The sequence below is a fragment of the Atractosteus spatula genome, chromosome 19, assembly GCF_055471065.1.
Source record: "Atractosteus spatula isolate fAtrSpa1 chromosome 19, fAtrSpa1.hap1, whole genome shotgun sequence".
Taxonomy (NCBI): Eukaryota; Metazoa; Chordata; class Actinopteri; order Semionotiformes; family Lepisosteidae; genus Atractosteus; species Atractosteus spatula.
The window spans coordinates 18,628,743-18,645,955 of NC_142724.1; the positions used below are offsets into that span (position 1 = coordinate 18,628,743).

At 36.7% G+C, this 17,213-nt stretch overlaps 1 protein-coding gene across 1 annotated transcript in view; it reads right to left on the reverse strand.

Annotated features, from left to right (window-relative positions):
- LOC148818171 (polyunsaturated fatty acid lipoxygenase ALOX8-like) overlaps positions 1–6,092 on the reverse strand; it is a 56,312-nt gene extending 50,220 nt beyond the window's left edge. The window contains exons 1-4 of the mRNA XM_088937459.1: positions 5,940–6,092; positions 3,603–3,798; positions 2,181–2,262; positions 908–1,030 (exon numbers count right to left, since the gene is read on the reverse strand). Coding sequence (XP_088793585.1) covers positions 908–1,030; positions 2,181–2,262; positions 3,603–3,798; positions 5,940–6,092 — 554 coding nt within the window. The remainder of the gene's footprint in view (positions 1–907; positions 1,031–2,180; positions 2,263–3,602; positions 3,799–5,939) is intronic.
- Positions 6,093–17,213: the final 11,121 nt, after the last annotated feature.

The following is a 17,213-nucleotide window of genomic DNA, read 5'->3' on the forward strand; positions in this document are numbered from 1 at the left end:
TCCGGTAAAGGCACTGGTGGCGAACAATCCAAAATGTGAGACAGAATCGTGGTCGAAATGAGAGCTGCAGGGTCAAATCCGAAATAGGCACAGATAGCAAACAATCCAAGGGGCGAGACGAGATCCGAAGTCCGAAGGCAAAAGGTGTAGACAGAATTCCAGGAAGGCAAAAGGGTAAGAAACGCTAGGCAGAGCAACAAGAAGTGAACTCAATACCGAGCAACGGGAAGTAGGTTAGAATAGTATAAATAACCCGGCGTGCCGCACGGTAGAGCAATTGCAGGTGTGTTAACTCGTGCGGCGGCGCTTGTTAATAGTAATCCGCTGCTGGTACTGATTAGCTCGCTTACGCGTTGATCTCTGCTGGCTGGTGGTCGTGACACATGGCTTGGCACCTCAGTACCTGTCTGAACTATTATCGCCCTACTCTCCACCTCGCAACCTTTGCTCTTCTAATTCTGGTCTCCTAACTGTCCCCCAAGCCCGTCTACTTTGTATGGGTGACAGAGCCTTCTCCTGTTATGCCCCCAAGCTCTGGAACTCTCTCCCCAAGGATATCAGAGAGTCACCTTCTCTAAACTCCTTGAAATCCAGACTCAAAGCCCTCTTCTTCAGAAAAGCCTTTACTTAACTGGTTCCTTTCTTCACCCCTCTGCTTTTCTTAATACCACCATCCATGTAATTGTGTTTTATCTTGTGTATTCTTTTTTATTTATTGTTGTTGTCATCCTGTAAAGCGTTTTGAGAATCCACCTTTAAAGGCGCTATATAAAATAAAGTTTATTATTATTATAATAAACTACCTGCGCAGCCTTTTAAGAATGTGACATACAGTATCTGTATAGAATACATTCTATTAAGTTAATAAATAAATAGAATAAATTCCAATAGGTTAATTAGGTCTTACGCTTTGAAAATTGAAAAGTCCAATTCAGTCTCTTTGGTGTATGAAAATTGCAGCTCTGAAGGCAAATCCTCTGGTCTCTCATAATGCACATGTTTTGGAGTGTTTTCTTCTGTAGCAGCCCATCTGTGTGAGAAACATTTAAAACAAGTGGTTAAGAGTGACTGGAACAATCCCATTACCAACCAGCTATCCCACATATCTTTTTAATATTTCTTTTATTCAATCCATCAGAGATTGATGGAACCAGGGAAACATCAGATGTGCTCCCACAGTTTCTCTTGTTAAGGAGAATTTGATCAGAAATGGTTCCCTGCTGGATAGAATTCTGAACAAATAAGCACAGCTGGTAAAAAGTGACATGACAGTAGCGGTCTCTCTTTATGATGCGTGATGTAACATCCTGATGTTCACAAAGTAATTCACAAATTGGTCTTTAGACTGGACTTAAAGTTCCTAAAAAAGTTCCTTTTTGTAGTGTTCTTATTTTAGATATTGAGGGTTTTGGGGTCAAATACTCAAATTCAACAAGGGGAAGTAATGGGCAAGGGAAACGTCCCCAGCTGGGAGTCTTTCAGGGTGACTTGTTTGAGTTTGGGAAAGTTCTGGCAATCTAGAGCCAAATTAATGACATTATCAGTAAAGACAAATGAGTTTCACTTAAAGGTAATTTATGACCATGCTTTGACATTACATCCACTTTACTTCTGAAGATGCTCAGAAGTACAAAAATGAACTAGTAGTGTTTTAGAACAATGTTTTATGGACAGATCTCCGTGTTCCAAAGACAAGTGAGACCTACAAGTTAACTTTTACCACAGCCATGGAAACAAGTGAAGAAAGAAAGGAACTGTAAGTTCTAAATGAACACTCTATGATCTGTAAAGCATGGTGGAGGAAATGTCATTAATGGCCACCTCTTGAACTGACTCATTCATTTTTATTGATCATATAACTAATGATGGCAGCAGAAAAAATAATTCTGAAGATAAAAAAGTCCAAACACACAAAGAGTCTGGAGCACAATGGATTGAATGAATGTGAATGTGTGCTAGAACTTACTGCCACTTGAAATCACTGACGTGAACACAATGCTTTTTTAATTTCTAATTCTAATCAAATGTATAACATGGAATGACCATGATTCAATATTTTCTAAATGTTTTTTTCCAAGTACCAATAGGAAACAAATCCAAGTCTTGCTCATACTTGCTGGGAGTGTGCAACTGGGCTGTTTATTCTAGTCCTGTTTGAATGATCTGTATTTTACACCTACTGAATCAAGGTCCTCCGGCTCTCCAGCTCACTCTTTCTGTGTTTCTGCAGGATGTCAAGTTGATCTTCCTGTGGCTTCTTTGCTGGAAGACAGGGTAGAGGGGATTTTCATGTGTAAGATAAGTGAAGATGTATTGTAGCACTGTCAAAACTTTACTAACCCCTTACAATGATATTGACTGTAAGGTGCTGGATTGGACTTTTTGATGTCTATGACATTGTGTATTGTTTGTGTAGAGACAAATGAAGATAATTGTTCTGTAAAAAAACAGATGTTATTAACATTTTACTGTAATATATTTTTAAAAAATCAATAAATTGTTCTTCATATCTTGCTTGTTTGGACCAGATTATAGTTTATTTGGCACTAATGTATGGTTTATTTTCACAGGGAAAAACATTACTTTCAAATGAAGGAATTAGGTTCACTTCAAATGAGGTCTAGTTTTAATGCAGGCAGTAAATGTATTTCATTTGACACAAATAATAAGCATATATTATCTTGTATAATATCTAGTGAGCAACATTTAAAAGCAAACATTATATTGTAACCTTCACAGCAAAGACGAAGCAAAGCCCAATTCTACTAGACATTTTCTGCTGTGCAACCAGACAGAAAAAAGAACAGATACAGTATACTCTTTTTTGTTCCATCCATTCCTGTCTGCTTTATCCAGTACAGGGTCACAGAAATCTTTTCAAATGAATTCTGAATATGTTCTAATTAATCTTTTCCAAAGAATCCTAAAGAAAAAGAGGGAAGGGATTCACACCTTCCATCACTGATGTGCACAGGTGCACAGCACAGTTGAATGAAGCAGAGCCTTAAGAAGGTTAGATTCTACAATGTATAACACCAGATTGACACCCCTACACTTGAGAACAGTAAAATGGGTTTTCAATGACCAATTAGTCAAGACCGTGTTTTAATATCTCATCTGAAAGACAGCATCACCACTCTTGGACATTAGTTTGAGAAACTCTGGGCTAATGGGTACAGAGACACCTACTAGTGTCTCTACACCAAATACAGCAGTTGCTTAGTTTCCTGATATTCCAGTCACCAGCACCAGTACTGACCAGGTCGAGACTTGTTTAGCATTTGCGATCTGACAACATCAGACTACAGGGTAGCAACTCTGATGCCACGTTGTAAGCTATTAGGCGTCCCTATATTATTATCCAAAGTGAAATGTAAGGAGCATTCCAGTACCTACGTTTTTATGATTTATAAGTTAGTCACTGTTCCTTTATTAAAACAGAATCTTATGAGCTGTTAGCAGATATTTAATTAAATAAACATATCTGTATATTAACTTTACTGTTAATATGACATGCAACAGCTATGCAGCATAGAAAACAATAGAACATTTTTATCCTTAAAACCCAGAAATGTCTATTATTTTTAAGGAGGAATGAATACCTTTGCCCTCTCTCAGCTCAAGGCTTTCTTTCCCCTTCAGCCATCTGTAACAAGGGAAGTTGTAGGTTTTCTCCTCAAACTCCACTGTCACCATCGAACAGAACCAGTCATCTCCGAGCAGATGAGGAGACTTTTCCAGCCTGATCAGCACAATGTCTCCCAGATGTTTTTTGCAACTTAAGTAGTGCACATCAGTCTGTAAAAAAACACACGTCTGTAAAAAAACACACATCGGAACCATATGTTTTTATTGTACTTTTTTGTTCTAATGTGGAGTCTTTCTCCAAGCTGGAATAGTAGTGAATCCTTTGTGTGGTTTTAAACTTTTCAGATTATTTTGACATCCTTTACAATGGATTGTTTCACATCTTAAAATACTAAAAGGGAAAGTTAGGATGATCATTTTTACACATCTTTCACATAAAATCCAAAAATCCTCACAGTCTTTGAATGTCCTCAGTATCAACAATGAAACATGAACCATGAAAAATTGGTCCAAAATAAACGTGTCAGCAATATGGAAACTACAAGGAAGTGAATTTAAGAATGTGACTGAGAATGGCACAAGATGGTCAACCATGTTGTTAAAGCTCATAACCTGCCTCCTTTTAAGAACTGGCTGGAAGGGATCCTCAGATTAAACCAAATGAGCTAAATTAATTAGCCTAATCTCATTTGTATTTTTTCTTCTGTCCTTGGTTTAATGTGAATACACAGTTTTGTCTTAATGGGTCATTTACTATTACTAAAGAAATGATAACACCAAGATTTACTGGAATGTTATGCTCATGATGCTTTACTGTACCCATAGTTCTTTAATGCCACCTTTTCATTTCCTTGAACACAAAACTAGGAAGTTTTCACTCTCAAATATGAAGAAAAAGCTAAATATTTAAGCAGATATAAACGACCTGCCTAAACAGGTATAGAAGCTTCACTGACATGTAACAGCCTGGGGATGTTTCCTTTACAGGAAATCCCAGTGCCTTTGTGCTACAGGGCTGTATGACAATGTGTGAGAGAGTAAGAGCTCCCCAGTGCTGCATGTGATGTAACTCATTACCTGACACTGCACTGAGATACAAGCAGGCAGGCAGATTTGTTTAAGTCGTGGAGTTTAATAGCAGTTAGTTCCAGCTGTTTTCTTTCTGCACCTTCAACTCACTGCTCTTTTCAACATTTCTATAGCATATTATATATATAGTATTACATTTTTACAACTTGTATAGCTTCTTAATATTTTTATATCTACATATTTAAAAAGCTTTCTTTATTTTGTAAAAACATTTGTCTTAAAACTTTAATTTTTTTTAATTTTAGTTTTATTTTCTTAAATATTGTCTTTAAGCTGTCATATTGTTATTTTTAGAATTTAACTTTTTTCCATCCATTTATTGACTGTTTAACCCGATATCAGTGTCACGGGTGATCTGGATACTATGCAGCAAGCGACAGGCACAAGACAGGACACACTCTGTCAGGATCTCAGTCATTACCAGGGCACACAGACACACTCACACCAGGGCCATTCTTCCCAGAAGACAATTAAGCCACCAATATGTCTGGATTGTGGGGGGGAACCAGAGCACCCAGAGGAATCCCAGATCAACAGGGAGAGAACATACTGTACAAACGTCAAACTGATACTGTAGCACCCCAGGTCTGAAATTGAACAGGGCCCTCTTCTGCAAGGCAGCAAGCTAACCACTGTGCCACTGAGCAGCCCGGACTGTTTTTTTGCCTTGTTTCATAATCGTTAGGAGGGTTTAATTGATTATTTATTTTATTTTTATTGATTATTATTTTATTTATTTGATTATTGGTTTATTTATTTACTCTCTCTTCCCTTTTGCATTTCAATTTAGAGAATAGCCCATTTCAAAGGAAAACATTAAAATCACAAGATGAATTTTACACTTAGGTATTAAAAAAAAAACAACTTAATTTGTCATTATACTTACACGGGTGCATAGTATAGTGAAAAGTGTTTCTCATTAGTCACTCAGATCTTATATCTGGTTATTACCAAAACTCACAATTAGATGAAAGGTCTACCCTCAAATATTGTCATACAATATACGTGAATGTTGAAGCATATAGTTATTTTATGTTATACATAATATTTAAGATGTACCAGCATATTTTCTCAAAATAAACTTTGATTTTGGTAACACTGGACAATGGCCTAAACTGCACAGCAATGTGAAATATACAAACATTAAATTCCTGTTGTCTATTTTATGAATACATGCTACCATTCGCAGGAACAAATAGAGAACAAACATGATTCTTTAGTTTTGTGTTCATAGATACAATAGAATTTGTTTAGATACTCACAGTTCCACGGACCAGATTTTGACCCCAGTTGTGCAGATTAAAGGTGTCACTTGTGTCATCAGTACCTATCAGGGTGATATAAACATTGTCATTGGTTCCAGCAAAAGCCATGTTGCCAGTGGTCACAGACACTTTGCAAGTAAATGACACCATTGTTTTAAATTTCTTTTATGATTTACAGATGGTAAAGTTTTTTCCTTTGTGTTCAGCAGAGAAGAGATATTAAGTCTCAGTTGTGGAACTTCACAGTACACGTGGGCCCTTAAATAGAGCTTCAGTTGAATCCTCCCTCTTTATAAGGACACTCATACACACCCACATACATACACAACTTTAGTAACTGGTTAATCACTCACACAAAAAGTAAACAATATTGCATATTAATTAGTTTAAGATTAGGTTTTAGTTTATTTTATTGTTAAGGCTAGGAATTGTATAATTTTCAAATGTTTTAATGGAGTTCTGGTAACATTAAATCAGGATTTTCCAACTCCAGAGATGTGGGTCCAGAAACTAGGAACAGATGGTTTAATTTTTCTACTTATTCCTTACTTGCAATAACTATTATTATTTTTCCATTATAATGCTGTTTGTAATAATAATAATAATAATAATAATAATAATAATAATAATAATAATAATAATAATTTATTAAGCTCCTATCAAAACCCAATTATACTGTTCATCTTGAATAAAGAAAAAAGACAGGAAAAGTACAATAAGAGTAGAGTACAAAATTTATTTTTTCAATTCAATTTCATAGCAATAAAAAAATGATTTGAATATTCTGACTTAAGCACAACCCTGATGTTAACAATATTTGGCACATCTTTTATAAATGTCTCTGTCTTTTATTTATCTGTCTCTATAATTATTTGTTTACTTATACAGTATCTCCCACACTAATAAATAATTTAATATATGTGGCTAACTCTAATTTTCTTTTACTAGACTGTTCTTTTTTTCATAATGCTCAGTGGTTCTACATTTCCACAATTGGTATAACTAAAGATATAACAATATAAAATGTGATTCTTGGGATTAATTAGGCAGATATGTGCTGGATACAATTGAGTTATATATGACAGAAGATTAAAATCAGCTTAAAATTCAATTGTACTCTTTTGGAAGTCTCTTCAAGTTTATCTTTTAATCTGTCAAATACAGCATGTGTTGTTCCAGAAAAAGAATAAAACATAAACCATCTCTATCACAATCTGCAATCTTTCTGTCACATCACCGGTTCCAGCAGCAGGCCTGGCGTGAGAAGTGGGTTTGGCTCAGACTGAGCGTTGAACTCTGGACTACTATGATCCCAGAGGAACAGAAATGGTAATTAATGGTCAGATTTTGTCATCTTGTTTGAGGAAATAGATATGCAAAGGTGGTGTTTCTCACCTTGAGTGTGTGGGTGAGACCTAAACCTTTCAGAGTCTGTGAAAGATGACAAAACCCCAGTTTTCTCAAGATTCCCTTTCCTGGGAAACCTAGCTTGAAAGATTCCCGCTTGGAAATCGCAAACCCCTATACCTACTGTAAATGATGTTTCCTAACTCAATGTGGGATATGAGAGAGAGAGAACCTTACATAGTTTGGCTTATAGCAGTAGGATAAACCCTTTCTTTATTGCTCCCATTTGATATGAACCACTCATCCACTTTCTTTAACTTACCAGTGGTTCAATGTGGTAACAACCAAGTGTGCTGCCACATACCTCTCTAAAGCTCAATCAGCTGAGTCAAGCTCAAACCTGATGGCTCTAGAACCACTCCTCTGGTCAGACTTTACTCAATGATTTAATATTTGTCATAAATGTCATTAAAATAAATTATAGTAGAACATTAAGTGTCTCCCTCACCTAGCAAGAAAAGCATCTACTGCAGTTTTTAATTTGGCAACATGAGCAAAAAATTATATTTCCCTTTACCACACAATTTAAAGAATTCCATGAAGTAATGTCCACAGATATCCATACTGTATATCAACTATATAATTACCGTCTTTCTTGTAGACAGACTTCATCTAGATGTCATTACCTACTGTACACCACTAATTTGGAAACGATAATTAATATGATATTAAAAATGTTTTAACTGTGTACACTGGGCCTCAATGGCAAATTGCGACATTTACAATTTAAATATATTGATTGAATATATTGCTGTTACGTCCCAGTGTGTGGTCTGTGTGTTTTTTTTTTGTTATGTTCCACACTGCTGACCTTTGATTGTTCTCCCTCCCCCATTGGCCCACCATTACACCACTGTTCCGTATGACATCATCATCAATCAGCCTCTCAGCCAATCAGAACTCATCTTATTCAGAATATAACATGGAGGTTTTCAGGCAGGAGAGGCCTTTTGTTTGACTCTGGTCCTGCTTGGTTCTGCTTTGCTTCATTTCACCTTGGTTATCGCTTCGTTTCACTGTTGTTTTGTTTTGTGTGTGTATTTTCGTATAGCTTCGGCTTTGTTGGTTTCTGTTCGTTTCTTTGTATTTTCGTTGTTTGTGTTTATTCTTGTTTGCCATTACCTTGCCCTAACGTGTTACGTGTTCAACCTTTGTGTTCTTTTGTACCCTGTTCCTGTTGATTACTCTCGTTTTCCCTCATTTGTATTCCTAGTTCACTTGTGTTTTTGTGTGAACTTTTGTGTATAAGGTTAGTTTAGGTTGTTGGGTACATTCTACACACTTAGTTGATTTTGTATTAGTCACACTAGTTTAGTACGGGTGAGTGCCGTTGGCCTTGTATGGTTTTGGGTAATCAGTGGAGGTTAGCTAGGGTGTTGAAGACGCCGAAGACCGTGTTTTGGGTTTTCTTTTGTAGACAGGTTAGCTTTCCCTCACTTTCCTAGTCAGCTCCATTTTGTTTGTTATTTACATTTCTTTGGCACCACTCTAGTTCCCTTACCCTGTGTGTTATTGTCTCCAATCCAGTCACATATTCTTCTTAAAATCATCACTTTTGCAGTGACCCTTGTTATCACACTTCCTAGTCCCTCACCAGAACCCACCTGCTTCCAAAAGAATTATCCTAAATGTTACACCCCTTTACCCCTAGACACTTGGGGTCGTAACAGTTGCAGACTTGTATCAGCTTCTATGCAACATATAGTATAGTCAATAGTATATGACAAAGTCATTTAAATCACAACTCAAAACTTTTATTTACAATGTGTTTAAAGCCAGTATCTATAATATGTCTTTATAATCAAAATCTAAAATGAATTATCTTTCTAATTGCCCTTAGTACACAATTGCTAATAATTCTGTATACTGTAATAAACACAACAATAATTCTGCTAGTGTTATACAGTTTTGTGACACATCGCATTTGGAGCTGTGGTGGCAACTTGGTAACAACATCCTGTCTCAACAATGTAATCATTGTATTTAATACAATTGTTTGTTGCTAGTATACAGTACAGTATGATTAGCGCAGGGAAGCACTAATGGGTTAATAAACATTTAATACTGTACTGATTTGTCTGATAATCACACACAGATATGATATTTTTCATTTTTGTGCAAGGTAAATTGCAATATTAACAATTTCAGTTGTAGTCACTCCATGAAAGTCATTGTGTTCTAACAATTTCCATGAAACCAGGCACATTAAAAAAAACAATGTCCAAACCAGGTGCCATTCATGGCATATAAACAACCCCTGTACAGCCACATTGCATTTTAAAACAGCAGCTAGGATTTGCATTTTATATGTTTAAATAACATACAGTATAATACACATTCAAGAAACAAGTTAAATGAAGATGCCATTTCAGTTATATCGCAACACAAGTGAAATTCTTTGAGCAGTGAAGGGCTGAATTCAGCATGCTGAACAGAACCATAGTGCACCGCACTGTTTCCTCTGATGCGAATTTAGACACATATTCTAGATGGCTGCATCTGTATGTCAGAAAGTGATTGGTGCTGACTTTTTGCCCTTTCCCATGTCTGTGAGTTCTGAGTTTTGTGTAAAGCATGTTCCATTCTAGAGGACCCTTCAAACCCTTCTTACCTTCATACTTCACACAGATTTCCCAATTTAAAAACAAATAGGGTTAAGTTCTCTAACCTTGCTTAACAAATGATTCTTTTCTGTATGCACATGGGTATTGCTTGTTTATGTTTTTTCTTTATATTGTCTGCTGCTTTAAAAGAAAATGCCCCTTGCGGATAATAAAGACTCTCTCTCTAAATATTAACGAGGCTTTCATTTTTTAAAGTGAGTGAACTTTCTTTGAATTTCTTGAATTTTAATACTGCCTCCTTTAGTTCACTATGAAATCTATGGATATTCACTTATCCATTTATATCCCGAATGTGTTTTTCAATTCAATTTCCTATTTCAATTCAATAATCTGATACGAGGAAAACTAGAAATTCAGAGTTGCCCTGACCCCTGGCCTTTGCAATATATGGTCATGTTTTACAAATATCTATTTGTCTATTTGCAATTATTTTCTTATTTTTCTTACACACAAACAGAAAAAAAACATATATGTGGCTATCCTGTCAACTTCAATTTTCTTTTACTATTCTTTCACATAATGCATAATACTCAGTGGTTCTAAATTACCACTCTTGGTATAACATTGGGATTATTGTAAAAATGTCATTATTAGGATAAATTATATGTGTATAAATGATCAGTTATACGTGGCATATGTGCTAGATACAATTGAGTACATTACATATGACAGAAGACTAAAATCAAATTAAAATTAAAATTGTACTCTTTTGGAAGTCTCTTCAAGTTTATCTTTTAATCTTACACAAACATTCTGTCAAATACAGCATGTGTTGTTCCAGAAAAAGAATAAAACATAAACCATCTCTATCACAATCTGCAATCTTTCTGTCACATCACCGGTTCCAGCAGCAGGCCTGGCGTGAGAAGTGGGTTTGGCTCAGACTGAGCGTTGAACTCTGGACTACTATGATCCCAGAGGAACAGAAATGGTAATTAATGGTCAGATTTTGTCATCTTGTTTGAGGAAATAGATATGCAAAGGTGGTGTTTCTCATCTTGAGTGTGTGGGTGAGACCTAAACCTTTCAGAGTCTGTAACCCCAGTTTTCTCAAGATTCCCTTTCCTGGGAAACCTAGCTTGAAAGATTCCCACTTGGAAATCGCAAACCCCTATACCTACTGTAAATGATGTTTCCTAACTCAATGTGGGATATGAGAGAGATAACCTTACATAGTTTGGCTTATAGTAGTAGGATAAACCCTTTCTTTATTGCTCCCATTTGATATGAACCACTCTACCGCTTTCTTTAACTTACCAGTGGTTCAATCTGGTAACAACCAAGTGTGCTGCCACATACCTCTCTAAAGCTCAGTCAGCTGAGTCAAGCTCAAACCTGATGGCTCTAGAACCACTCCTCTGGTCAGACATCACTCAGTGATTTATAATTTAATATAATTAATTATAACTTGTCAATTTCAATTTTCTTTTACTATTCTTTTCACATAATGCATAATGCTCACTGGTTCTACATTACCACTATTGGTATACAGTAACTTATTATTAGGATAAATTATATGTGTATAAATGATAAATTATATGTGGGATATGTGCTGGATACTACTGAGTATATACTATATGACACATGATACAATGTAAATTATTTTTTGTCTTGTTAAAGTCTCTTCAAATGTATGTTTTAACCTTACATAAACATTCCTAACATTCCTAACAAATACAGTATGTTTTGTTCCAGAAAAAAACAAAACATAACATTTCTGTCACAACCTGCAGTTCACAACACCAAAGAAAAAGATAAAAATATAAATAACAGATTCAGGCTTGGAGTGAGAAATGGGTTTGGCTCAGACTCAATATTGACGACTTTTCTGCTCAAGAGGAACCAAAATAGTAATTTTTGCCATTGATCGACACAAAACACTTTGTCAAAGTGAAAACAATTGTACAGACCCTCCTAAACTAACTATACATTAAATATAAAATAGAAAATAACTGATTGAATAAGTAATCATCCCTCTTGAGTCAATTGGTAGAGGCACCTTTGGCAGTAATTATAGCTATGTTTTCTTGGGTAAGTCTCTTCCAGGTTTGCATATTGGAACACTGCAATTTTTGCCCATTCTTCTTTACAAAATAGCTCAAGATCCCTTAATGTGAATGGAAACTTCTTACTACTGATGTTAGTGGCTTTCTCTCCCTCTCTCAGATTATTTCATATCTCCCTGATCTCCATGTTTCTGCTGTTTCTCTGTCCTTTTTATATTTTCATTAGAGCTTCAGCTGCAGTTGTATGTTGCAATCTTTATTTCCTTTCTTCGTCTCCTCTACACCAAGCAATAGAAACTTCTCTGTGATTCCTTTTGATTTGGCATCAATTCATTGAGCATTATTGCCCTAGATAGTTTTTGCAATCTTTTTGTATCAAAGAAAGGTTGGTTATTTAAGGGTGATCTCCAGAATCAGGATTGGGGATCACTTCATAACAGGGTCACACTAACTTCCTGCTCTTTTTCAATAACATCAGTAGAAAAAACGGATACATTAAGCACCCAAATAAGAAAACAGTACATTATTTTAATTAGCTTGAATACAAACACACTGGTTGTTAAACATCCAGTGTTTGTGTTCAGATGAGCTCCTCCACAGGCTGTGTCCTGTGCCTTTGCCTTCACCCTCAGCACCTGCAGTAGGTCCCAGCTGCAGCAGTGCAGTCACTGTGCAGTCCTTCTGAAGGAGGTTTTTGTACGGGTATATAGTACTGTGTGATTACAGAGGTTCTGCCAGGGTAGTGGAAAATCTGATGGTAATAATCTGATGCATCTTCAGCCAGGATTAAATCTCAGAGCGAAGTTAGTTCCCAATCCACTGCCATTGAAACACCTGTGATCCAAGATTGACGAGTATTGCATCATGTATCAGGAGTTTATTAGCTTTCTGTTGGTATCAGAGGAGGCAATTGTCACTGTAGACTGTAGGCCTAGTCTTACAAGTGATAGTAACTACTTCTCTTGTCTGAGCAGATTTCACAAGTGTATGAGTCCCACTAAATTGTCCAATAGTCTCTGAAAATGAAAAAAATAGAATTCAATAAAGAGAAAATGGTAAGATATTACCCTTTGATGAACTGGTAACCCATCCAGAGTGTACCCTGCCTTGCACATGTTGTTTGAAGGGATAGGCTCAAAATCTGTTAAAATCTATAGATAATGGATGGATCCATGTTAAAATATCCACAATATGTGCTTTTTCTCATTTTGTTTCTTGAATTATACAAAATGCTTCCTTCCTTACAGATTAAAAAAAAATCAAATCTATGCCGGTAGAACGTAAACAGTAATTCTCTAAACACATTCTTCCCCCGAGGACAGATGAGGAGTGTCCAGATGAAGATGGTGATGAAGGTCATTGTTGCTGTAGGTTCTGTTGACATGAAGGGCAGCTCTCAGTCATTAAGTGTTAAACTCACAAAGCTATAAACACTCCCAGAGCACTGAAGCATGTGCTGCCATGTGTCTTTTAATGCAAATTGTCTTTCCTGATAAAGTAGTTGTCACGACCACCAACCTGCCCAGACCAGCCCCCAAGAGGACTAATCAGTTCCAGCAACAGGGTGATAATTACAAACGCTGCCGCACGTGTTAATTTCACATCAGACGCCTTACCGTGCGGCAGGCTGCATTATTTAAGCCTCCCTTACCCGCTTATCGCTGCTCGGTATTGAGTTAACTTCTCGTAAGCTCTACCTAGCGTTTCTTTACCTTTTGCCTTCCCGGAATTCTGACTACACCTTTTTGCCTTCGGACTTCAGATCTCACCTTGCCCCTTGGATTGTTTGCTAACTGTGTCTATATCGGATTTGACCCTACCGCTCTCTTTTCGACCTCGATTCTGTCTCACATTTTGGATTGTTCGCCACCAGTGTCTTTACCGGATCTCGACCTACCTTACACCTTCGGACTACGATTCAGCTCCTGGTTTCGGTTTGTTCACTTACCTCCCAACGACTCCTGCATCTGCATCGGATCCTATTCACCTCTTACAGTAGTGTTGTGACAGAGCAAGATGATCAGTTTAGCAGTAACACTCCCATGACAGCAGGACTAGACAGAGAGCAGCTTTAAAAGGTGTAGCTGATGAGACACAACAAGCTAAACCCTTCCTTCACTCAATACAGCTTGAATGGAATTGAGTGTGAAGGGTCTGGTTATACAGTTGGTGCTGTGTGCTCAGAAACAACAGGGCTGAATCCACACTGAATCAATGTCAAACAGCAAAAGCGATAAAGAACGCCTTTGCCTTGTGACTTGTAATTGTCATAAATTAAAATTGTGGCTTCCAGACAGGCAGATAACAGTGAAACCACATTACAAGGAAGTACTCAAAGCCAGAACAGTTAATTTAACCAAAAACATGTATTTCCATTCGAATTGATTAAAAGCATCTATTTAGCATCTAATAATATGACAGCAAGTCCAGGTGTTCTTATTACAATCAGCATATAAAATATTCAACAGGTGTCATTTTTGATTAAGAGAAAGAAAAACCATCCAGGACACAGATCCTCTCTGATCGGGATGTATCGGGTTGTATAAGGGATGATATGTATGTTTGCTAATCTGGTGGGTGTTATTCAAATCAAGAGTTCAACAAACTCAGTGGGCAATAGGATTATCCATCTCATCCCGGCCTAAGTAGGAGACAGATATTTGTGGAATACGCCATTCTTATTTTAATCCTCTATCATACATAATAACAAAGGAGCAGTGGTTTTATAATAAAATCCATTCCATTTGGGCCAGAGGCTTTACCGTTCGGGTGTGTTTTATTGCATCATTAATTTTTCGACTGCAAAACTAGAATTTAGATCGTATCTAGCCACATCATAGACATATAGGCAGGACGTATCATGTTTAGTTTAGAAAGCAGCTTTATCTTATTTTGGTCTTTGTAGGTATATGATATGATAAGATATGATTTTGTGGCAGCAGTCTTTTTTTTTCTGGGTGATCAGGATTTAGACATCTGGGGCACATTGTTAGCGTAATGTGTGTGTTGTTTAGTGTGTTATTGCTAATGTAAAATAATTGTTTGACCTGGTCTTCCTGAATTATTAATCTTTTCATCAAAGCTGTGCCGGAGAACAAAGAACTCAGGTGCCTCTAATCATACAAAGAGCTTGAGTATATTCTTGGTACAATCATTTACAAGTCTGGGGATATTAATATTTATTCTAATTATTGATTAATCCACTCCACCTATTTGTGATATTTTGCAATTTTAATAATCCCCAATTTGTAACAATATTGTAAATTTAATGTACATTTGCACTGTACCTAATCCTATTGAGATTTTATGAAAATAGGAGCTAGACAAAGACAGACAAAAAGTACATGAACCTACTGTATAAGAATGCCCTGCAGCAGCTGGAGCAAAAACCACAAGAACAGTGTTCAAGGTTTAAACTGTAATGCTATGACCAAATGAAGAATATCAATATTAATAATATTAGCATTAGCATATCACTGTTTCAGCGTTGGCCAAGAGAACAGGAATTTCTTATAAGGAACTAGTGCTGATCAGCTGAAGGCCACTTCAATTTATGGAACAGTGTTACACATATTTATGGTTTGGAAAGTATCTTTATTGACCTCTCGATGCCAAAAGACAGAGATACAGGTTCATAAAGAAAAAGGGACAAGTGATCTTCATAATAAACTCCCACACACAATTTGTGCTTCCACAGAATGATGTATTTCTTTGCAAAATTATATTTTTAAAGCAAACAAATAGCAGACTGGGATAACAATTAAGGGCTTTTTTAATGATCAAGTATGAGAGAATATTTTATTGGCAAAAAATGTTAAAGAGGAACACACTGAACACAGCATCCTCTTACAACATACATCAACTATTAAGGAATGTGAAGGAGATGGGGAGGCTTTGTCGTGGCTGTACTAAGCAGAATAAAGTAGAAGTCAAGCAAACCTGAATTTTCAGCACACAGGTGCATGTATTTGCATGAGAATATTTGATTTCAAATCGTTTTTTTCATTGGTGAGTACACAATACAGAAAAAGAGTACCAGCTCCCAAATTAAATGTCAACAGAAAATCCACAGGCATTCATTAATTTAACTGAAAACTGAAAACCTCATCATTTCAATTTGTAAGTTATTGATGTATACCTGCCCAATTTTGGAATTAATTGTGTATAATTTCATGTCTCAGTGCACAGCTATGTGTATTCTCCTTCATCTCCCCATACTACTCTACAAAGGGGAGAATGAGGAGACATACTCCTCCAACTCTCACATCTTCGAATCATTTATCTATAAACATGTTAGAGGTAGCACAGTCCATACCAGAGATACACATTCACAGACTTCAATGCAAAAAAAACTGGGAGGCCATAGGGATCACTGTGAGAATCCTACCAGACTAAATCCATCCTAGACTCATTAGGGCTCAGCTAATTTTACATTGATTGTGAAGGTCCTGTCACAGTCACTAGTGACATGAGGTTCAAACCAGCAACACTTAAATCCTAGAGCACAACCTGCACTCAAGTGGGGAGCTTCGTAGTTAAGCCAATCAGGAGCTGTGGAATCTCATCTATTAATCAGCCCAGAGACTGAGCAATATAGATAAAAAGATAAAATATAGATAAAAATCTAAGACAAGCTTAAGATCATAGTTCTATGTTCAATTTGAATAATTCAACAGTTCTATAAATCAGCATAAAGCATGCAGTAAAGAAAGAAAAACGTATATATTGTTCCTCATCATTTCTTAAAATTGAAGATTCAACAGCAATGAGTGCAAGATTGTGCCTTCTGATGGTGACGTTCAGATAGCCACACTGTTCTTCACAACAGATGGAAGCATGTAAGTGTATTTCACTTTTGTGCTTTTATTGCGGGACTTTATTTCATCTTCAATCTTCTCCAGGTCAGATCTGAATCCAAAAATCTGATCCTGAGGTCTTTTCTCTGTGAAGAGCTTCTCTACAATACAGATGCAGCCATTCAAAACAAGCGGGGTATGCTGCGGTATAACGCAGTGGGCGTGCCGCAGAATACTGTTTGAGCTGTTACCAGAAAACATCCGGTTTCGAATCCCGATCACTGCTGAGGGACAATCTTTATTCAATTAATTATAATTAATAATTGCTTACACTTATATAGCGCTTTTCTGGACACTCCACTCAAAGCACTTTACAGATAATGGGGACTCCCCTCCACCACCACCAATGTGCAGCCCCACCTGGATGATGCGACGGCA